Below are 24,034 nucleotides of genomic sequence, written 5' to 3'. Positions count from 1 at the left end.
CAAGTTCATCTGGGTTTATTCAAATCTCCTCGAAAAATTCATACTGCTGGAAACAGCAGTGACACCATGTCTGCATTCCACCTTCAGATACTTCTACGGGTAGAACTTCTCCCGATGGAACAAACTGAGCAGTAAGTCAGCCCTGAAGTTTACAGACGCAATATCTGATTCTGAAACAATTACTAACAATCCTTAGTGCAGAAAGAAACAATTAGGGAAAACGCTATGGAGGTATCAGAGAGCAATCCTACCTACTCAGGCAACTGGGCTTATACTGGTTATTATCGTAATACTGTTTGGTTGAGTGGCACCAATATCAAGGAAAAATGTCTGCATTGAAAACTCAACTATTGTAAGAGCCTTTACCTAAAAATGCCATATTGGTATTTCCAGTTTTCTTCCCCCCAAAGAATATACTGGTTCTCCCAACTTCAGTGTCCTGAAGTTCTTGGACTCATTCTGTAAGGTTGCAATGGATCCAGTTTTATGACTAGACTCAAACTTGTCTTGGACATTCAAATATAGTTTCCTCCTTTCAGAACAAGGAGATAGGAGGGAACTCACCCTCTTATTTTTGCTGTCGATGCTGCACTCGCGGCTGCCAGTACTTCTCACAAGATGCTCTGTACAGGCTATTTCACTACTTTGTCAGTCAGCGTTGCGCTAACCCTAACCCTCACTGCTACACGTCACCTAAACTGTACAGTAAGTTCTGCAGAGATGGATCCAGTATTTCTACCTGTATGTACAAATATCACATAAATGGATTCTAGTTGAATCTACATGTTTCAATCCATCAGCTAAGAACATATTACATATTGTAAACATGGCAATATTTAATAGTTATCTAGTCTAAAATATTTTCATGTCATGATCACATTTGTTATACCTGAAATTGAATTTATACACATTAAAGAATTACTAGCAATGGTTGCTCACTGAGGAAAGGGGGCTAGGGCTGTATTTTATTATATCAGAAACATCTTCAAAGTAAAGTTAAAGCTTGTCTTTGATTGGCTTGGCATATCCTTTTATGTGTCCATGTTTAAAATGAAGATTGACACAGAAAATAGCTAGGGCCCCTTCCAATTTACAGTATTTTAAAAAATCAGTTTAAGATTCTTGGGGAAAGTGTCTGTTGTGAAAAATTAAAACCAAAACTGTTGCAAAATAAACTTAATGGAGAAAGGGGTTCAGACTGTCGGGAGGAGTCCGTCAGGTGGTCAGTCTTGCTTGGGCTGCAGCTGTCGTTTCCAGGCCTCGTTCAAGTAAACTAGTCGTTTGTAGTTGATGATAAGAAGAATGAAGTTCAGCACATATGTGGCGACGCAGATGATGCAAAACTCCTTCAGCACAAAGTACAGAATGTAGGCCAGGTACAAAGACCCCACGACAGACACGATGGAGGATGTCATGAGGAGCAACGCTGCAACTGCACTTGCTGTCATGCCTGCAAGAGAAAGAGAGGCTTGGCTCAATCGGGCCTCGACACTGGAGAGAACTTCTGTGGTTTGCTGTAGTGTCTGAATACTGACCTTCCTGCAAACCTCAGAAACTTGACAATAAAAGCTACATATCTATGTTGTTAAGGTTATACAGGTTGGCTTTGCAGATTGGACACTGGTTTTACTGCTGCAATGCTTTTTATCAGTGTTTCACAAGGAATACTGCTTACTTCGTTAAGTGACTCTTAGTTAAAATATGCACACAAGCATGCAGTCTCACAAGCACATGAAGCAACGCAGCCCCAGGCCTCCTAGTACCTGGAGGAGCACGAGGACAGCCAGACCGTCACGCTGGGTGCCACCTCCCCCTGGCCTTTCTGCCACAGGCCCCCCAGCAGCAGCAAGTAAACTTGCTTTTCATCCTTTGATCAAATCCCTCAAAACTCCATCCTGGAAAGAGGACTGTACCAACATGCTGCTAAAAACGGGGGGCGGGGGGAGGTGTCTCGATAAGCATCTTGGAATGGGCCAGCCCTGGTGGATAAGGGACACCACTCTTGGCCAGTTATCCGTATCAGGGTCAAAATAAACCTGATTCAGGCGGGGGGAAAAAAAGGCAATTATGTGTGCTAAGCCAGGGCTCTGAAGACAAAAACAAACTCAATTCTTGACTCTTCTCAACTGTGTTGTTTTGTAATCTCTTAAAGCCAACAATATAAGGAATGTATGTATTTATTTTCAAGGACAGAGGACAGGGCGAAGTATATTAAACGTCTCTGCTATTCAAGAGCTAACAGTGACAGGAACAGGTAAGAATAAGTGATGCAGATTTGGCGATGTCAGTCAAGCAGCACAAGTCCTGGTGCCTGCTGGCCAAAAGGAAAGGGAAAGAGTAAATGCCTATGGGATGCAGCAGAGCCACAGGGACTCAGCTTGCCCGTGGGGTTGGTGAGCACTAGATAACTGCACTTTAACAGGGCTGAAGACTAAGGTGCTGTTGAACTACTTGTGCCAGCCGCGGCAAATCTGGCCAGTCACCTGCTTTTATCAATAAAGCTTTCCTGAACCTAGTCACTCTCACTCATTTACATAATGTATGTTGCTGCTTTCACCAGAAAGGCAGAATGGAGAGGTTGTAGTGACCAGCAAAGCCTAAAATTATTTGTCTGACCCTGTTTGCTGACTTCACCTATGTGAAACACATAAAACTCCAAAGATTAATGCTGTCACCTCAATTTATCTAAGAGTTAAAAATGACACGATGTTAGGTGCTTCTCCTGTGACTTTCACATGTAATTCTTTGGGCTGGAGGTATACCTCAGTGGTAGAGCAAGTGTCTAGCATGCACAAGGCCCTGGGTTCCATCCCCAGTACTGAAAAATTTAAAAAATATTCACTTTCTCTCTTTCCTCAACTCTAAAATTGGGATACACTCAAGCCTACCTCCTCAGACTGTTGTGAGATTTAAGTGAGCTAGGATAATGCACGATTAAATGAACTAGAATGAAGTACTGAAAAGCACTATGAACACCGTTACTAAACATTATTGTAATGAAACTAGGTACTTGTGGTTTGGGCTAAAATTCCCTATAGGATTTAAAATGTGCCATAAGTCTAAATAAATGACGATACAATCATGTGAGGGGATGTTTTCCAGCTGTAAGATAAGAATGAAGACACTTAATTACTGATATAGAAAGACCACCAAGGCAGACAAGGGGGAAGAGACCGAACTATGTAACAGTGTAAGTACCACCTGCCTTAAACTTAGAAAAGAAGGCAGATTAAGATGATGTATTTGTATTTTCTGATTATGCACTGGAGCACTCCAGCACAACAACATGAAGCTAGCTACCAGCTGGGGTGAGGAGGAAATGCAGGCAAAGTGAACCAGAGTGGGACAGACCTTTCACCGTATAACATCTTATTTTTTAACCTTTGAACCATGTGACTTTATTTATGAAGGAATTAAATATGAAATGATGAAACTCCATGGGGAAAACATGAGTGTCTGTGATTTGGGAATAACCCTGTCAACAATAAAGAACCTGTTTTAGTCCAAAAACCAAATATTTTAGTTTACGTAAGAAGTATTGGAAAGGGGGCCAGGGATATAGTTCAGTGGCACAGCGCTTGCCTTGCAAGCACAAGGTCCTGAGTTCAATTCCCAGCACCAACCCCCACCCCCCAAAAAAGTATGAGAAAATATACCCTTAACACAGAGTACACCTTTAAAAGCCTAAAGGTTAAAGACAGGGGGGAAAAAAGCAGCACCAGCTGAATCTCACACTGCTGGGCGGGGGGAGGGCAACAGCACACTCTGAACACCATGAGATGCACTCCAATATGCTCCGGTGATAAAGACACACAGCAAAAGCACAGGAGGAGCCTAAAAAGCTTCAGAAAATGAGAATAGAAACACTACGTATCATTTAAAATAATGAAATTAGTATCACAAATAGAAATTTGACAGTTTCATCTCCATCTCCTGAAATTAATATTATCAAAGACTTTTCTTAGGCTCTTTTCCAGTTTAGGGAAAATAAATTATTGCCTTGTATTTGGGTTTATACTTTATAGTTTTTATTAGAAACCCAACAAAACAAGCACAGGGAATCAAAAGTCAAATTTTTCCATTCCAATCCCTAGATCCTTCGCATATACATATGTGTGTATATATATATATATCCAGTACCTATTAATCTATAACTTGCCCTTCTCACTGAACAATGTCTTTATCTTTCTAGCGTATACATAAAGACCTACATTTCCTTTAACAGTTACACAGTGTTTTCTAATATGGATGTGTCCTAATTTACTCAATCATTACCTATTTCTAGGCTACTTCCAATGTTTTGTGATTTTAAACAGCACTGCTATGAATATACCTGCGTATACATCTTTCTGTTTCTGTAGAATAAATACTATGCAGATACAGAGCTGGGCAAACTTGGTAGGACTATTCAGGAAAATTCACATTGACAACTTGTCTCAAAAATCAACTTCAGATACAATTACTTATATGTTTAATGAAGGAACTCACAAGAATGACAGACAATGAAATAAAAATATTAACAGTTGAAATGCAAAGGCAAAAACAGATGGATTTACCTGTAAAAATATAAAAGCCTGAAAAACTGACACAAAATGTAAGTATAAAGAATGGGTAAAACATTTGCAACAAATGAGAATGGACCAGGATCCCAATAATTAAAGCATCAATAAAAGAAAATTAAAATGTAGTAACATTAAAATAATGGCTATTGACACATGACTATTAGAAATTTTATAGAATTCATCTTAAAAATGGAGACTGGATAAAGCTTCAGAGAAACTGGACAACTAGGGGACAGAAATTTTGTAGCATCTATTAAAAACGCATAAAAAACACCAGGTGCATCCCTGTGATCTCAGCACTCTGCGAGGCTGTGGCAGGAGGATCACAAGTTAGAACTCAGCCTGGGCAACTCAGTGAGACACTGCCTCAAAGTAAAAAAGAAACAGCTAGGGATGTAGCTCAGTGCCAAGGTCCTGGGTTCAATCCCTGATACCACTAAAGCAAAATAAAACCGAATACACACACACACACACACACACACACACACACACACACACATCCATAAAAAATTCTATACTTCTGACTCATTAACTCCCTGTCTGGAAATTTATTTTGTGAAAACAATTCCAAGAGAAAGGAGGAGGTACAGGGCTGGCTTTAAGGAAAGCCAATCACTGCAGCGTAATCTGGAATAGAAAAAATATGAGCTACAGACGCCAACAATAACAAAATGCTTAAGAAGACAATACTACATTTAAAACAAGAGATCACATAAAAGCATTTGTAAAGGTGATGGAATCATGAATATGATTTACTATTAATGCTCTCTTAGTACATGATTTTTAAAATAGCTACAGAGTCTACAGTAAGAAAAAAAGTTTACAGAGAAGACTATTTCGAGTAGCAGCTGCCGTGACTGGACTGGCTTCTCTGCACATCATGAGGTGATGCTACCTATGACTCAACACCAACTGATACCAAGTTCAACGTTATCATCAAAAAAATTTTAGTGAACCATTTTTTCACAACACAAAAATATGCTACAAACTAATGGTTCTATCATTAACATGTTTGTATCTAACATGAAGACACTTTACAGCAAAGGCACAAAGTACTATATGGAATATAACAAATTTATTTTTGTACTGCTGTAGAAATACTTACCAAGTAATAATTGTAGTATATAAAATATAAGTCCAAAGACACTGTTTGGCTGGTTTAATACACCATCCTTTCCAAAAATGGAACCCAAAAGACCAAATCCTCGACCCCATCTGTAAAATAAGGAAAACCAGTAACCCTATATTTTAGATTCCCTATTTTTAAAAATGTAAAATTATTTGAGAATGTTATCCAATTCTAAAATCAACTAAATTGCCAAATTTCTTAAAAATCTTTTGTTCTACGAGTAACACAAAAGAGGAAGGTCAGTCATTAGATTTCTATATTGTAGCTGATTAAAAACAACAATCTAGTATAAACATATCTGAAAGTGCTAATATACCATCGGAATCTCGTACGTGGCCCATTTCTACATATTCTCTTTTCCAGAGGCAGCATAAAGTATTCCTGTTCTGAGGCATTAGCACCTGCAGGAGAAGGGTCTCAAGCCCAGGTCTCTTACAGGCACCTTCAGCCGGATGGGTGGGGCAGGGGTGTCAGTGCATTACATCCGCAGTGCTAACAGCATCCCTGGCTTCCTGGCCTCTGCCCACTAGATGCTAACAGTACTCCTCTCTGCTGCAGCTGTCACTACCAAAAATGCCTTCAGTCCTGGCAAAATGGTCCTGGGAATTGAAACAGGTGTGAGCGCTCCAATGACTTCCTTCTAAGTACGCCGACTAAGAAGTTGTTTCCTGGCAAATTTTACCAGTCTATGCAAGAAGAAACATATCCTGGGAACAGGCTATGTAGGCTAATATCAGAAACTATAGATCTTTCCAAAACATGTATCTCAAAAGTAAAAACTTAATACAGCATATGCCACATTAGTTCTCATTTAACATTTACCTTGAAAATTTTCATTTGACTTAACGTTTTCAGAATCCTATTTTCTTGCTTTAAAGCAAGGATTATTAAATTCTGATTCAATGAAACTTGATATAAATATCAAAGTAACATTTACTTTGGACCAAAACCTTGGAAGATTATTTTAACTCTGAATGGGGGTGTTTTTTTATTTTTTTGTTTGTTTGTTTTTCCGGTACCAGGAATCAAATTCACGACCTCACGCTTGCCAGGCAGGCGCTGTGCCGCTGAGCTAAATCCCCAGCCGCGGGAGTGTTTTTTAAACAAAAAAAGAAACAAATAGTTTTGATGTTAAGTCAGTAGAGATGACTCTAATGAAACCTAAACTGCGGTTCTGAAGAGACGCTGCCTGAAAAAGAGGATAAATAAAGGACCCATATTAGTCACATGGGTTTTTGGTTTTTTTGTCTTTGTTTTTAGTTTTTTGAGACAGGGTCTTGCTGTGTAGTTCAGGCTGGCCTTGAGCTCACTATGTAGCCCAGGCCGGCCTTAAACTCTCAGTGATCCTCCTGCCTCAGCCTCCCGAGTGCTGGGATTACAGGAGTGTGCCACCACACTTGGCAACGACATGGGTTTATTAGTATTTATATCCAAGAAAAAGATTCAAAACTCTTGATAATGACGCTGAGAGACAAGAATAACCAGAATTTTACAACCAAGTGGAGCCATAGAGATTTTTATTGTATAGAGTTATATAGTTCAGAGAACGTAAGATAATTTCCATTGTGCTCGTTTATCTTCTCACTCATCAATACGTATTGACTGATACGTGCTAGACAGAGGAGGCGCTGCCCTTGTGGGGCTTACATTCCAGTTAGGCAGGTTATAAACAACCAAATGACCTTAGAAACAGACAAGCCTACACAGTTAAACGGGAAAACTGTGGGGACGACACGAATCTAGACCCAAACTTCTGAACATCTTCAAGTGTAGTCACCGAGGGAGGTCTTAGTCCAGTGAATCTATGGTGAGACCCAAGACTGCACTTCCCTTCAAAATACTAAACAGAAAATGGAGCTGGGCGTGGTGGCGCACACGTGTAATCCCAGCACTTGAGAGGCTGAGGCAGGAGGATCGTTGTGAGTTCGAGGGCAGCCTGGGCTACAAAGTGAGCTCAAGGCCAGCCTGAACTGCATAGCGAGACCCTGTCTCAAAAAGATGGAAAAAAAAAATGTTCATGGGTGAGGCTGGTGACTGCTCTGTGTGCCACACTGAGCCCTGCTGCTCTAGACAGATGGGAGGAAGCTGGTGTAGCCAGAGACCACAGAGACCCCACTCAGAAACCTTATCTCAAATCCAACCCTCATGGAATGATGAGAAGCCAGTCTCAGGAGGACAGCACACACAAAGGCTGCGATATAGGAGCGAGCTTGAGTGTGCAAAAGCAAGCCACTCAGGCTGCAATGCACTGCTCAGGCGAGTGGGACAGGAGAAGCAGACAGTGCACCCGTCTAAACTGTTCGGGACTGAGTGTGGGCCGTGAAGAAATGTGCATTCTGCTCTACCTGCAGCGGGTGGCGTTCAGCAGGTAAGTGTACTTCTACCCCTGAGGGAAGGGGTAAAGACCAGACGGCAGGGGGCAAGAGCACAGCCAGGGAGAAACTACACACTTCTCAGCTTCACTCCGCTGAAGCAGGAATTCAAATTTAAGTCACTGCCTTTGGCAATGGAAGTAAGTGGGCATACTGCCAAAATTACATTGTGCTACATGGACATTTTCCTTGAAACATGCAGTAACCCACAAAACAAACACATTATTTTGATAAAGGAATACATGTTAAGGTTTCAAAGTAACACCAAAAGCCTTAACAGAGTTTAAAATGCACATACACAAAGGGAACAGAACAATGTAATAAACCTCCATGTACTCATCACCCAGCTTCGGTAAGTGTGCCTTTCTTATTTTATCTCCACCTCTACCTATTCACCAACCCACGGTTCTTTTCAGTTCTTTTCTTTAAAGTAAAATTTACATAATTTGAGCCAGGCATAATGGTGCACACCTGTAATCCCAGCACTTTGGGAGGCTGAGGCAGGAGGATCACTGCAACTTTGAGGCCAGCCTGGGCAACATAGTGAGTTCAAGGCCAGCCTGAACTACACAGTGAGACCCTGTCTCAAAAACAAAAAATCACATAATTTAACACACAAATCTAACTAAATCTAAATGGATACACCTGGGTAACCCAAACCCCATCTCCATAAAACGCTTCCATCTTCCCACTTAGACGCCAGTCAGTCTCTTTTCATTCAGCCACGATTCCCTGCCCAGGTGCAAGAGACAGGGACAGTCGCCGGGTGTTGTGGCTCATGTTTGTAATCCCAGCACTTGGGAGGCTGAGGCAGGAGGATCGTTGTGAGTTCGAGGCCAGCCTGGGATACTAAGTGAGCTCAAAGCCAGTCTGAACTGCACAGCGAGACCCTGTCTCAAAAAGACTAAGAGACAGAGACAGCCAGGCATGGAGGGATCCAGCCTCCAAACAAGGGCTCGATCACTGGTATTCTGGATTCAGTGCTTTGTTCTTCCTTATGTCTAAATCTGTTACAATACCCAGTTACCATTCCTGCATTTCCAGCCAGAGTGACTGCTTCTATCCTTGATAAATCAACCAGTACAGTTAACAAAGCTACATGTAAAACAACTGTAAGCAAGCCAACTCACAAACCAGACTGGAATATACAGTATTATTTTCTCGGAAAAAGTGACTACCATCCCGTTTTGTTTTTATGAGCTATGTTTTGGTGACTGGCTTATTTCACTGAGTATAATGTCCTCGAGGCTCATCAATGTTATAACTTGCGACAGGACTTCCTTTTTTAAAGAATGAATACTATCCCATTGTGTATAGACCACATACTGTTTATCCCATCCGCCACCCACACACATCTGGGTTGCTCACTCCTCCGATGGAAGTAAGCCTTTCTAACAGTAAAATTTCAGGTAAAACCCAAGGTCAGGGCAAACTGAAGGAGGTGAGGTCCCTCATCAAGATGAGAGGCTGAACATACCCTCCTGCCATTCTGTTGTGAGAGCAGTGTGGTTCACAGGAGAGAAGTGGCCCAGGACAAAACCAGAAAATAATATTCCCTTCATTTTAAATTCATGGGTTATGATACAGTATCAACTTAGTCACAACATTCTAGAGAAAAATAATTACCATATATGACGACCCGATGGCAAAGCTAATGAATAGGCCTAACAAACAAAGAATTAGGCCTTAGAAACAATGAAGTTAACTGCTTGGGCTTATAAAATCTTGGTCAGTTTCATTTGAGGAAACGACCAGCTTATACCAAGACATGCCTCTCTCTTAGGTCATGGTAGATACTGTGTGTCAACTAACATTTAAAACTCTTCCAACAACCACCTATTTTTTCAAATTATCTTAAGAATTCAGAAAGGTAGCAGGTGTGGTGGTGTACGCCTGTAATCCCAGCACTCAGGAGGCTGAGACAGGAGGATCCTTGAGAGTTTGAGACCAGCCTGGGCTACAAAGTGAGCTCAAGGCCAGCCTGAACTGTGCAGCCAGACCCTGTCTCAAAAAGACAAAAAAAAAAAAAAAAAAAAAAAAGAGGAAGTGAGTGCATGACTAGTACAACATGAAGTTGCATAGTGCACACAGAACTTACCCCAGAATATCAGAAGTTATATACCGCTGAATGAAAAGTAGCCAAATAAAAATATACAGAACTTAGAGTTCAGTCTCTGTATCACAAAAATTGATAAATTAAAAATAAAAACGTAGATACGTAGGCCAGAGAAATACAGTCCACACAATCATCTGACCTCATAAATCTCTTGCAATTGCTTGATATGTGGTTCTCCCTAACCCTTATTTTACCGTTGTTTCCAGCACTCAGTTGCTAGGTCGCTCCTTACATCCCTGCCCTTTCTTTACCTTTCCCCTCTACCACTCCAACAGCAAATCTTACATCTACCACACTACTTCCTGATTTACTTAAAATGTAACGTATCTATAAGCTCTGCCTGTATTTTACTAGGATTACTGTTGCTTTCTTTTCTGGCTACAAGCTCACATGAGTTTGAGTAGTCTGTCCCATCACTGTCCCACAGCCCTGATTTGTTTTTTTTTTACAATGGTGGGGATCAAACCTAAGGAGCCTTGGGACTTAATAGAATAATTCTTCTGGAAGTGTCACTTATGTATAGAAAAATACATACAAGTAATAAAAAGGCAGAGCTAAGTCTAAATAGATCTGTAATTACATCAGAAGTAAGAAGGGGGCTGTGGAGGATGGCTTTTGTCCGGATGGCTCGCTTGAGATGTTGATGCGAGTTGCCTCCTCAGTGTTTCGTGGCCGTGGCAAGGGGGAGGCCAAGGGGAGAGGGCAGAGAGACCGAGAGGGGACGGCTGCCTTTGATGCAGCACTGGGAGAGGCAGACCCTGGGTCTGGTTCTGGGGCCCAGGGGAGGGAGGGGGCTCGTTGACTGCATTCCTCTGCTGCTGCTGTTGGGGCGGGGCCATCTCGGGAAGGACTGCCCTGGTAGGCCCCTGGGGCCATGCCCTGACTGTGGGGGTGGCCACTGGAGGTCGGGCTGCCCTCTGGAGCCGGGCCCTTGGGGCTTGGACCCCTCCTACCAGCTGGTCCAGCAGGAATGAAGGGGCCCTTCTCCCTCTGGCCGGACCTTTGTCTCCAAGGAGGAACCCCGTGAAGTCATGACTATAGAGGAAAAAGTGTATGGCCCATTGCTGGACACTGGTGCTGGTCTCTCGGTTCTTCTTTTCAGTCCTGGCCTTCCTTCCAGCCGTCACACCTCAGTGAGGGGAGTCACTGATGAGGAGGTAATCCGCTATTTTTCGTAACCCTTGGGCTGTAACTACTTGTTGGATCTTTCTTGCTTATCTTTGTTTTCCTGAGAAGCCACTTTGAGGATGCCAACATGTATTGCAGCAGCCATTGATGACTTCCTACCAATCTGTCCATAACTCTGCAATGTTTGTATTGCTCCTATACTATTTCATAAATGGATGCATGTTTGTTACTGTGTGTTTTCAACAACAACCACTGAGAATAGTCAATGATTATTTGATTGACCACTCATGTACAGCTCTATTTGTTTTCCCTAGAGCCCACTTTGGAGAATCCAAGCTATAGTATAACAACCATTGATAATTTCCTGCCATTTCTGTCTGTAACTCATTATTTGTCTATTTGTTTTCCTGAGAAACTATCTTGAAGATACCAATAGGTAAAAGAACAACCATTGATAATGTCCTACCACTTTGTCTGTAATTCGGTGAATCCCCCTATTGCTATGTTGTCCTTCTTTTACTCTTTAAAATAAAAAAAAATTAAAATATTAAAAAAAAAGAAAGTAAGTGGTTTGCTGGACACAGCTGTAGTCCCAGCATTCTGGAGGGTAAGGCAGGAAGACAGCCTGAGCCCAGGACTTCAAGGCCAGCCTGAGCAACATAGCGAGATTCTGTCTCTTAAAAGAGAGACAGAGGGGGCTGGGGATTTAGCTCAGCGGCAAAAGCGCCTGCCTGGCAAGAGCAAGGTCGTGAGTTCGGTTCCTGGTACCGGAGAAAAAAAAAAAAAAAAAAAAAAAAAAAAAAAAAAGAGAGAGACAGAGGAAAGGAAAAAGGGAGATGAGGAAGCTAAAAGGGAAAAGGACAATAATTTGCTGGCTCACTGACTTCCCAGCCCTTCCTACATTAAAAGGGATCTGAACAAATCAATGAAAAGACATAAGGGGAGGGGAAGACATTGAGAAGAGTGGGCACACCTGCAATCCCAGCTACTTGGGAGGCTGAGGCAGAAGGACCCCAAGTTTGAGGCTAGCCAGGGCAATGTAGCAAAGCCCTGTCTCAAAATAAAATTTTTAAAAGGGCCGAGGGTATAGCACTATTTGCCTACCATTGGTACAATCTAAAGCAAATGTGCACACACAAAGATACTGTCAAACTAAACTTACAGACAAAAAAGACCCAGGCATATGCTGTCCCTAAGAAATCCACCTTAACATAGGCTAAAACTGAAAAGATAAAAATAAAAGATATATAAACACTAATTGAAGGAAAGCTGGAGGGGAGAGGAAAACGGTGAAGTGATGATCGACCTCTCTGAGATCCACAGTCCAGATACTGGAAAATAACTACTAGGTGAAGAAGAAGAAGAAAAGAAGTAGGTTGTGGGTAACTGGGAAAGAAGTGACAGGAAAATGACAAGCTAAGAGAAGTTGGAGAGACCATCTACAATGCAGAGAAAAGAAAGAATGAAAAAAATCAGTGGAGTCCCTCCCAGGCACAAATATTGTATGGTGCCAGTTTCACATTTTTTTCTGGTCCCAGAAATTGAACTTAGGACCTTGTGCTTGCCAGGCAGGCACTGTGCTGCTGAGCTACATCCCTGGCTGCTGGGGCCAGTTTTAAATGCAAATCCTCATTCATTTAACTCATAAGCAGAATACTCAAAATAATACAGAATAAGGCAACCACCCTGGCTCATCACGGGAAGATGCCTTACACTGGGCACAAGAGACAAAAATAAGCCAGGGTTCAAAAAGCTGTAAAGTACACAATGGAGTACTACTCTGTCATAAAGAAGGATAAACTTGAGTCATTTGTAGGAAAATGGGTGCACCTTGAGACCAAAATGTTAAGTAAAATAAGTAAGACACATATGCTTAAGTATCACATTATTTCTCTTATATTATAAAAAGCAAAATAAAAGATAGATAATAGGAAATTGTGAGATGAATCTTTTGCATATAGGAAGAGAACCAAAAAATGGAGGGAGGGAGGGAGGGAGGGAGAAGAAAGGGGAAAGGAAAGAGAGAAAAAACAAAGGAATGAAGATGTGGTATGTATATGTACCAACTCCCCAGGAGTAATATGATCATTAAACATGCACTTAAAAACAAACCCACAATTACACTTAAAGACTTTTAATATCTTTTTCAGTAACTGACAGAAAATGGTGACAGAAAAATCAGAAAGAATACTGACAGCCTGAATAGAACTAATTAGCTAACACAATCTGCCACTAAGAGAACACCCCACTCACAACCGCAGCACACATATTCCTTCAAAAGACATATGGAACACTCTCCAGGACAGACCATATGGCAAACAAGACGTAAACATATTATAAACAAAATTTAACAAAAAAATGTGTGTGTGTGGGGGGGTGCTAGGGACTGAATCCAGGGTCTTACACATGCTAAGCATGTGTTCTACCTCTGAGCTCTACCTCCAGCCTAACTTCAGCAAATTTAAAATAACTGAAACTATATAAAGTACATCTTCTAACCATAAAGGAAATTAACTAGAAATCAGTAACAGGAAGATACCTGGAAAATGCCTAATTATTTCAATTATTTCGAAATTAAACAACATACATCCGAAAAAAAATTCATGCTCTAAGGAGATAATGTTTACCCTGATTTAATATTATATAATGTATACATGTGCTGAAACATTAGGAGTACTCCACAAATAGGTACAGTTTTTATGTTTTAATGTATCATTTTTAAAAACTTAAATATTTAAAATTCCATTGGTCATTAGCTGGGCATGGTGGCACACACCTGTCATATCAGCATTCTGGGAGGCTGCGGCAGGAAGATCACAAGACTGAGTCCAACTGGGGCAATTTAGCACGATACTGTCTCAAAGGGGAGAGATGTTTGCTCAGTATGAAAGCCCTGGGTTTAATTCCCAGCACAGACACACACTCACACACACCTATTAAAGAAGTTAGAAAGAAATTAGAAAATATTTTGAACCAAATGAAACTATATCAGAATTGGTGGTATGCAGCTGAAGTGTGGTTTAGAGGAAAACTTATAGTTAGAGAAGAAATAATTAAGCTTCTATTTCAGAAATCTAGAAAAACAAACCTAAAGCAAATAAAAAGGAAACAAAACACTAATATTGGAGCAAAAATCAACAAAATCTTAAACAGAAAAACAATCCAGAAAAATCAAATACTACCTCTTTAAACAATTAACAAAAATCAATAAACCTCTAGCTAACCTTTATTCATAAACCTCTGAAAAATAGAAAAAAGGTGGACTAAGTATCAATATCAGAAGTGAAAGGATATTACTGTAGTTATTTAACAAACATATACCCTAAGAGGATAAGGGAATATTACACTTAACTCAATGCCCGTAAGTTTGACAAATTACATGAAAGTGGCCAATATGTTGAAATTCACTCAAAAAGAAATACTATTAGTACTTTAAAATCTTCAAAGAAAACAAATGCCAGGTCCAGATGGTTTAGTTTCACAGACTAATTCCACCAAAGAAATAATACCAACTTTGTGCAATTCGTTCCACAAAACAGAAGAGAAGAGGACACTTCTCAACTCATTTTCTAAGATCAGCATTATCCTCATATCAAAATCAGACAAAAGCACTGCGAGAAAAAAACCCCAAAACAAATAGAAAGACCACCATATATCCTATCAATCATGAAAACAGAAATAAAAATCCTTAACAAAACATTATAAATCAAATTCAGCAACATACAGTAAGGATAATATATCATGACCAGTATGCATTTCTGAGAATGCAACACTGGTTCAACATTCAAAAATCTATCAGTTGGCCAGGTATAGTGTCACATGCTGTAATCCCAGCACTTGCGGGGCCGAGTCAGGAGGACTGCCATGAGTTCAAGGCCAGCCTGGGCTACATAAGTATAAAGCCAGCCTGCACTGCATAGTGAGATCCTGTCTCAAAAAAAAAAAGAAAAAGAAAAAAAAAATGAGTTATATCATGTACAGGTACAAATTCTCTATGAATGTGATCATCATGTATATCCAAAATATACCAACAAAATATGATTGAAAAAAGGGAAATATTTTTTTAAAAACAGTGTAATTCATTATCCATCTGTCCATGATTTTAAAAAAAACCCTGCAAACAAAAGACAAGGGCTTTTCTTTCATCTGATATGGTCACCTAAAAAAGGTGCTTTCACTATCACTGTCTGTACTTTACGTCACAGACAGTGGATAAAGACTAAATTCTTTCTCTCTCAGATAGGAACAGAGTAAGCAAGTTTGCTCTCTCTGCTTCTCGTCAACACTATGAGAAGTCCTAGCCAAGAGTGCAAAGGAAAAGAGGGAAAAAGCACACAGGTTAGAAAGGAAGAAATAAAACTGTACTCGCAGCAAGACTGTGCAGAAAAGTGGGAGGCTGAGTGCACAAACGAACCATGGCCAAACTTTATTCCAACAGAACACGGTTCCACACCTTCTGCAGCAACCAGGCCAGGAAGTCAAACTCCAGGACGGCCACACCTTGGTAACTGCCAGCTTCCCTAACGTCTCGCCTTGCTTCCAACTTAGGACCACCTAGAGAAAGCCAAATGTGCCTCCCGGACCAATCACTTCTAGGGAGTCCTGTTCCCAGCTTTTCCACACCGACTCCAACCAGGCCGTACCTGCAGCTGCCTTCCTGCTGCACACTGAAGGCTTCCTTGAGTCTATGACAAACACAAATCACGGTGGCTGGTGTCCGCTGCAGGGAGCTCTGAATAACACACTCTTGTTCTCACCTGGGTGTCTTCATTTATTTCCAGATGAGGAAAAAACCCCTTCAGAATTACAAACTGAGTTTTTAGGTCTACATGGCACAAAGTCAACACACAAAAATAAAAATTGTCTCTATACATATTTTAAAATTTAAGTGTCATTTACAATAGCACAAGAACACACAAATCAAGAAAATACTGTACACAGGTACAAATCTAACAAAATGCGTAGTAACTATATGCTGAAAACTATAAAATGGTGAAATAAATCAAAGACTTATGTATGAGACAGACTATATTCATGGACTGTAACTGTCAGGTTATGAATTCTCCTCAGACTGATCTACAGATTCAATGCAATTAGAATCAAAATACCAGCATATACTACATACCTAAAAGACAATTCACAGAAGACAGGACTGGCAAATTGGAGTTCATCAAAACTTAAACTATTTGTTCTGGCAAAGATGCTGTTAAGAAAATTAGAAGGCAGGCCTGAGACTGGGAGAAAATACTTGCAAATTACATAGCAAATGACTTTTGTTTTTTGTCTTTTTGAAATAGGGTCTCGCTATGCAGTTCAGTCTGGCCTTGAGCTCACTTTGGAGTCTAGGCTGGTCTTGAACTCAATGATCATCCTGCCTCATCCTCCCGAGTACTGGGATTACAGGCGTGTGCCACCATGCCCGGCCTTCTTTTTTTGTTTTTTTTTTGGGACAGCATTTCACTAGGTAGTTCAGGCTGCCCTTAAACTCACAACAATCTCCTGCCTCAGCGTTCCTAGTCCTGGAATGTGCATGTGCCACCACACCCAGTTACCCAGAATATATTTTCTTTTTTTGTACGGGGAATTGAACTCAGGATCCTGTGCTTGCCAGGCAGGCGCTTGTGCCGCTGAGCTATATCCCCAGCCAGAATATATTTTCTAAAAAGCTCTAAAACTCAACCAGAAGATAGACAATTCAAATTCCTTTAAAAGACAAAAAAGTAAACATATTCACACACATATATAAATGGCACATGGAATTAGGGCAATGCAAATTAAAACTCCAGTCATAGAAAAAAGGATTTTGAATATTTTTAACACAGTACATGTCTGAGGAAATAGATATGCTGACCCTGAGTTGACTATTATAGAGTATATCAAAATATCATGTGGCACCCCATAAACATGTACAACTTCTGTGTCAAAGAAACATGACAAATGATCCTCACAGGAGGATCACTGTGAGTTCAGGGCCAGCTTGGACTCATAAAAAAAAAAAAGAAAAAAAGAAAAAAAAAAAAGAAAGGAGGGGGGAAAAGAAGGAGGAGAGAAGGAGGAAAGACTACAGATGGAATCCTAGAGAGCACCGAAAGTTAAGAGAAGGACTCCATGAAGGTGACTGGCATGGGCTACAGTAGTAGGAGAATCAGGAGAGAACACAATAGGCACAAGAGAGACTTCAGGAGGACAACACTATCGATATCAAGTCTGGAGTGTAAGATTCAAAACATACCCACCGGATGGAACCAGCAAGGGTACATGCACGACCATCCCAGGTGAGAGCCTAACATGCTCAAACCAGAGCCTCCCAGGACTGAGACACACGAATGGTGGCCCTGTTGTGAATGTGTTAACAGAATATACAGTAAAAAGTACTATCTAGATTTGATAATTAAGCCAGTGATTAATCATGACTTTAAAGAATCATGACTTTAAATAATCGTCAATCACCACTAAGTCCACATAAGTAAAACCAACTTGTTACCACATTTGCAAAAGTAAGTTTTCACTAAATCTGAAGATTATGCACCATTCAAAAAGGTACTATGAGGTTATACTGTCAAAGTCCGAGAGTAATTCCAGTGAAACATGCCCTGGAGATTTTATCTTACCAGGGGCTGGTGAACTACAACCCACGACCAAATCAGCCCACTCACTTTTTGTAAATGTAGAGTTTAAGTGAACACAGCCACGGTCACTCACTGTTTCTGCCTCTTTTCACACTGGAACAGAACAGCAGAGCTGCTGGGACAAGGATCACCCAGCCCACAAGCCCTGAGATATCTGCTATCTGGCCCTTCATGGAAAAGCTGTCCAACTCTTGTATTTGAGTAATGAGAGTCACTCCTGATACAGACCAGGTAGTTACACAGCGTACAGACAGAGTGCCCAAATGGATAGAAGGCAGACTCATCTGCTGGCCACCAGAGGCCTCACGAGTGGAATTTCACTTGCTGCATTCATCCTGGTCCAGGGTCTGGTACTGGGTTTTTAAGTCTCAAAAGCTTAAAGACCCTTATCAAGCTGCTCTTTCCAGCCTCACCAAGCCATGGGTGAAGACAACAGATCCCACCCACCGAGCCCTACTGGGGTGCCCGTGCTGGCCAGGCAACCTAGCCTTCGCTACAGACACCTCAGTCCCAACACGCAGAAGCCTTAGGAAGGAGCTATTCAGTGTGCTCCACGCCACACCTGCAAGAGCAGAGTTAGCAATGGAGGTAGGAAATCTGACCATGCGTCTCCATCAGGACCAAGCTCATTCTGCCTCACTCCACCCCGGGCCCGTCACTACCAGAAAGTCCAGCTTCCTGTCCTCCATCGCTACGTGAACTCACCGCTCCGTCCTTTCCATTAAACTCTGACTTCTCATCTCTCCTCTTCCCTGCCCACACCTCATTGATCAATAAGCTTTTAACTTAAAAAAAAAAAAACAGAAACTTCTCTGCCTTTTTAAGCTCTTCAATGTGAATCCCCTTGCATCCCATTCAAACTCAGACACTCTTTGGTCTCATACTCATTTGCCAGGGCAAAGAAAACAGAAGAGCCTCTCTTTCTTTTCCTTTCCATAGCTCATTCCTTCTCTCCAGTACTGCTCCTTGAGGGTGAGTTTCAGTGTGAACAGACCACAGCCCTGACTCCTGCTGCTTCCACCTCACCTTCCATTCCACAAAGCCTTTCTCTCCTCCCCAATCCACTCATCTCAACACCTCGGCTTACAGATGAATCACATCGGCTACTCTCTCCCCTCCACCCCAGTCGCCCTCTCCAAGGTCTTCAGTTATTAGTTCTTAAACTGACAGATTCCTAAGACTGAAAGTCTTCCTGGAGATCCATTAACTGTGGATGCATTTGTTACTTCACTTAAGCAGTGGGTCAACATTCCGTACAGTGACAAAACACCTGAGGAAGACCAGCTGACTGAAGAAAGATGTATGCTGGCTCAGGGTTTTAGAAGTTTCAGTCCACCGTCACCCAGATCCACTTCTTCTGAGCTCATGGTGAGGCAGAAAGAACATGATGCTGTAGATAGCTACGCCAGGTAGAAGCTGACAGGAGCTAGACAGAGACTGGGCCTAAGGCAGACTCAGAAGAGAGATGAGGCAGACCAGGCCTGTGGTCAAGGGCTGAGCTGACAGAAACCAGGCCCCAAGATGGAGACATGATGGCTAGGCCTGTGAGCGGGGACAACTTAACAAACATGTGGTACAGACAACACAACACACACTCAGACGGCCAGAACACTCTGCCTCTCCTCTGGCCCCTTCCAGAAACACCTTTGATCTTCTGCTGTGCACCCTTGCTACACACCATGTTTCTATTAGAGCAACATTAGCTAAGCAACCATACTTGGGCTCCTCCTACAGGTTATTACAGTCTAACCTGAGGTAACCTGTGATGAGATTTTACTGTAGACAAGCAGCCTCAGCGGCCACCTACTTTCAGGACTCTCTCCTGCCTCTCAAGAGCTTTCTCTTAATGAAATGTTAAAAAAAAAAACCCTGCAAAATTAATTCCTCCAAATTAGTAGAAACTAATTAGTAAACCTAAGAGAAACAATCAATGAAATAGAAAATAAAAGTATAATAGCACAAATCAAAGATTGTTAAAAGTGACCTATGCTTAGACAGACTCACGTATAATTAAAAGGAGAAAGTAGCGGCAATGAGAAAGGGGTGCTCAACTTTCACCTTTTTCCTGTTGAGGACACTTGGCCAGGGAGGCCTCCCGTCCTCCTGTGAGATGCATCACAGGTTTCAGCTGAGGCAGTGTCCGTGAGCTTAGGTGTTAGAGCTTGGGTGTTAATCAATTACTGTGTCTCCCACTGAGCCTGAGCTCAGGAGAGACCACCTCACCACTGCCTACCCAATGCCCTGCACGGTGTCCAGCATGTGACAGGGACCCAGGCACAGACACTTAGTACCCATCATTTGCCTGGCACTGGGCAAATGGGAAGACAATAATAAATGAAATAAACAAAATCCTATGCCCTCGTGGAGTTTACAGCTGACATGGGAGAGACACAGTTGCCTTTATACATCCAAGTGAGATGGCAAATAAGCACTGGGTGGATGAATTTGTCGTGTAAGCCAGAGATAAAAATTTGGGCGTTGTCAGTATACAGGTATATTTAAAGTCATGAGGGGCTAGGGTGATAGGTCAGTGGCACAGTGCCTGCCTGGCAAGTATGAGGTCCAGAGTTTGATTCTCAGTACCAAAAGAAGTCGTAAGACTGAGTGACATCAACAAGTTAGCTTTGACAAATGAATCGATCTATTAACCAGTGACTAATAAACATGACCAATAGCCAGCAGAGCTGTCAAGGATGAACAAGCAAGTCTTATTCTTTAAGTGAGACCCTACAAGAGACTTATGATTGGAAAAACTTGTCCTTCCTTCTTGTCCTGAAGAATTACAGGTGATGTTTCCCTTATAAGCAAGGTTGCCATGAAGTATATAATGTTTGGTTCCACATGTATCATATTCCAGAACAAGCAAAACTGTAGTGGAAAAAAAAATCACAACAATGACTACCTCTGGGAAGTTGGGAATCAGCTGGCAAAAGGCATGGTGACACTTTGCAGGCTCAGTAAAGCTTCTCAACAGCAGCACTACTGACAAAGCGTCACTGGAGCTAGCCCTGAAATCAACCCACTAGATGTCAGCACTAGCCCAGTTCCACTCTCCCCCACTGTCATACCAAAAAGTGTCTCCACAAATTGGCAAAGGTACCCTGAGAGGTGAAGTCACTTGTAATTAAAAACCACTGTCTTATATCTTCAGCTTTTGTTTTTCTGAAACAAGATCTCACTTTATAGGGCAGGCTGGCTTGAATTCACTGCGATCCTCCTGCCTCAACCTCCCGAGTACTGGGATGACAGGCGTGTGCCACCACATCCTGCCTCTTATATTTTAAAAAAGTTTTGGGTTACAGAGTATACTCATCAAAATTCAGAGAAATGGCTTTCAAATCTGTGTATCTACTTCACTGTATGTGCATTTAGCTCAAAAGAAAAACTCTAGTTCAATATTAGCCTAAAATTACTCAGAAGAAAGATTCTAGTGACTGCTGGTGTTGCAGTTGGGATCATAAAAGTTCCACAAGACCGAAGTAGGTACTGAAGGTTTGCGCCCCAGTGCACAGTGCTCTCAGGTGGGGGAGAACCTTCAGTAGTAGGACACTGGGGGCAGCCCTTATGCAGATACTGGGGCTGACTACCCCTGCAGCGATGCACTCCCCACAGTATGTACTGCCTTGCCACAGGTGCACAGGTCATGGCACCACGTGACCATGGAGGAAAACTTCGCAAACTGTGGGCCAAAATAAATTTCTTTTCAGGTTGATTATCACAGGTATTTTGTTACAGTAATTTGAAGCTGACTGACAGTTGGACATGGATACTGGTGCATGTACGTAATAATGCAAGCAGAGTAAAATGTTAATTGTAGGATCTAATTGGCCGACATTCTCTATAAATCTGTTTAAACTTGTCTGTACATTTGAGATTTTCATAATAAAATGTTGGGGAAAAATTTATCATGGGGGAGGAAGGGGCATTTAGGACAGAGTCCACAGTTGAGCAAAGGCAGAGAAACACAACTCTGGTGAACTGCAAGCTATTTCAGATGGCTACAGTGCGGTGCTACCTAAGGAGAGGCAGCCACAGACAAATCAGACTCAGAGAGTTCTGCCTACCATATGTAGGCAAAGGCTTTTTGGGGGGCCCTGGTATTAAACCGAGGGCCTATGAGTGCTAAACACTCTGCCACTCAGCTACATCCTCAGTCCTTTGATTTTTGTTTTGAGACAAGGTATTGCTAAAGTACCCAGGCTGGCCTCACACTTGCAATCCTCCTGCCTCAGCCTTCTGAACAGCCGGGCTGGCAGGCGTATGCTATGACATCAGCTGGTCATAACTGCTCTGACCAGAAACTCACAGCCATGTGAAAGGTGGAAAGTAGGGGTTGAAACCTGAAGAGATGACAAAGGCCTGGATCAGTGTAGTGAGGTTGGATGAGTGCAAAACGAAGGGGGTGGAGACGAGAAACATTAAAGTCAAATTCTTAAGACTTTATTTGGCCAGGAGTGGTGGCACACCCCTGTGATCCCAGCACTGGGGAGGCTGAGAAAGCAGAAGCCCTGTAAGTTCAAGGCCAGCCTGGGCTACATAGCCAGATACCATCTCAAAAAAAAAAGAAAGGAAAGAAGGAAGGTAGAGAAAAAAGAAAAAAAGAAAGCAGACTTCATTGCCAGCTAGATTTGAATCGGAGGCGTAAGGAGGGAAAAGTGTGGGAAAGCAGCAAGCACACTTGTCTAGCTGAGACGACCGCTATCTAGAAAAAAGTCTCACTTTGTAAAGTAGAATAATGCTTAGTTACAGATTGTGATATTCTAGTAATATCATTTAACATCCTTGAGACCTGTGACTCTTGGTGCAGGAGGAAGTACAAGATATAAGAGAGAAAACAAAAACTGCAGCCCTGAATCTGAACTGGGAGTATAAGAACTTACCATGTATTTTTACCTTAAAAAAAATAAATTTCTGCCAGGCATGGTATTTCCAGCTCTCAGGGAGGCAGAGTCAGGAGGATCACAAGTTCAAGCCTGGGCAATGCAGTGACTTAGCTGAGATCCTGTCCCCAAAAATTGTTTTAAAAGGCTTGAAGATATAGCTCAGTGTGAAGGTCTTGGGTTTGATCACCAGTACAACAAAGAAAAAAGAAGAAATTTCTTACATCTCAAAGACCAGTCAGTAGCAATAAGAGCCAGACTGTGGTCTTATAATTCCATTTTCTCCTAAAAGAAACTAGAGTTCCTCAAAGAGACAACTGGTCTTTGGCAGAGGCAGGAAGTGCTGAAGATGATTCAAAACACCTGGCCGTGCCAGACAACAAGCACGCTATGCAAGGGAGGCTGCTGAGGCCAAATCGAAAGGACATACAAGCAGGGCTGTTTCAGTGTCAATAAGGTTAATGATCATAAGGCACAACAGAATTTAATGTTTAAATTTTATTATTTCATAATGATGCAATCTAACTGGTCATTACTAAAAATGGTAGGGAACCAACTCCATTTTTTGTGTTTGTTTTTTAAACTGGAAAGTAAAGAGAAAAATCATGTGCTTTTTCAGGTTTGTTTTGTTTGTTTGAGACAGGGTCTCACTATGTAGCCCAGGCTGGCTTCAAACTTATGGTGAACCTCCTGCCTCAGCTTCCTGGCTCAAAAAACATGTACTTATCTTGCCTTTTCTGTATAGACTGTATCACTGAGTGACAGCTGATGAAGGAAGGTTTCTTTTCATATAACTACTCCAGATAATAAATTAAGAGTGACAGAATTTAAACATTTTGCAATATAAATGGTTTAAAAATTCAACATATATTCAGAAAAAAATTGAACATATTCAACATCATATGGTAAATACATGACAAAAAAGGTGTAGCTTTGCCCCTATCTGAAAATCAAACATCTAAAACTACTGATTCCTCATATCATAAGGAACCACCAGACAAAAATGGTTTCTTTAATAAACTGCACAGGATGAACAGATGGAGGGAGAATTTACAGATTAAAGACATTATCAACCGGGGCTGGGGATTTAGCTCAGCGGCAAAGCGCCTGCCTGGCAAGCGCAAGGTCGTGAGTTCGGTTCCTGGTACCGGAGAAAAACCAAAACCAAAAAAAAAAAAGACATTATCAACCAATTGCCCTGTATATTCTTATCTTGAT

The 24,034-nt window shown here is 41.6% G+C and overlaps 1 protein-coding gene across 2 annotated transcripts in view; it reads right to left on the bottom strand.

The window, feature by feature from the left end:
- The window catches only part of Vkorc1l1 (vitamin K epoxide reductase complex, subunit 1-like 1), a 58,792-nt gene continuing 34,758 nt past the window's right edge, over window positions 1-24,034 (bottom strand). The window contains exons 1-3 of one of the 2 annotated variants that reach the window (XM_005396706.2): window positions 18,642-18,691; window positions 5,668-5,777; window positions 1-1,450 (exon numbers count right to left, since the gene is read on the bottom strand). In XM_005396706.2, the coding sequence (XP_005396763.2) occupies window positions 1,224-1,450; window positions 5,668-5,777; window positions 18,642-18,676 (372 nt within the window). In that variant the 5' untranslated portion in view covers window positions 18,677-18,691 and the 3' untranslated portion in view covers window positions 1-1,223. Of the gene's footprint in view, window positions 1,451-5,667; window positions 5,778-18,641; window positions 18,692-24,034 lie in introns of those variants that run through there. The other variant, XM_013520596.1, reaches the window with a different exon arrangement.

The sequence above is a fragment of the Chinchilla lanigera genome, unplaced genomic scaffold, assembly GCF_000276665.1.
Source record: "Chinchilla lanigera isolate Chin_1 unplaced genomic scaffold, ChiLan1.0 scaffold00055, whole genome shotgun sequence".
In the NCBI taxonomy this organism is placed as follows: Eukaryota; Metazoa; Chordata; class Mammalia; order Rodentia; family Chinchillidae; genus Chinchilla; species Chinchilla lanigera.
This window is presented reverse-complemented; position numbering and strand designations above follow the sequence as displayed.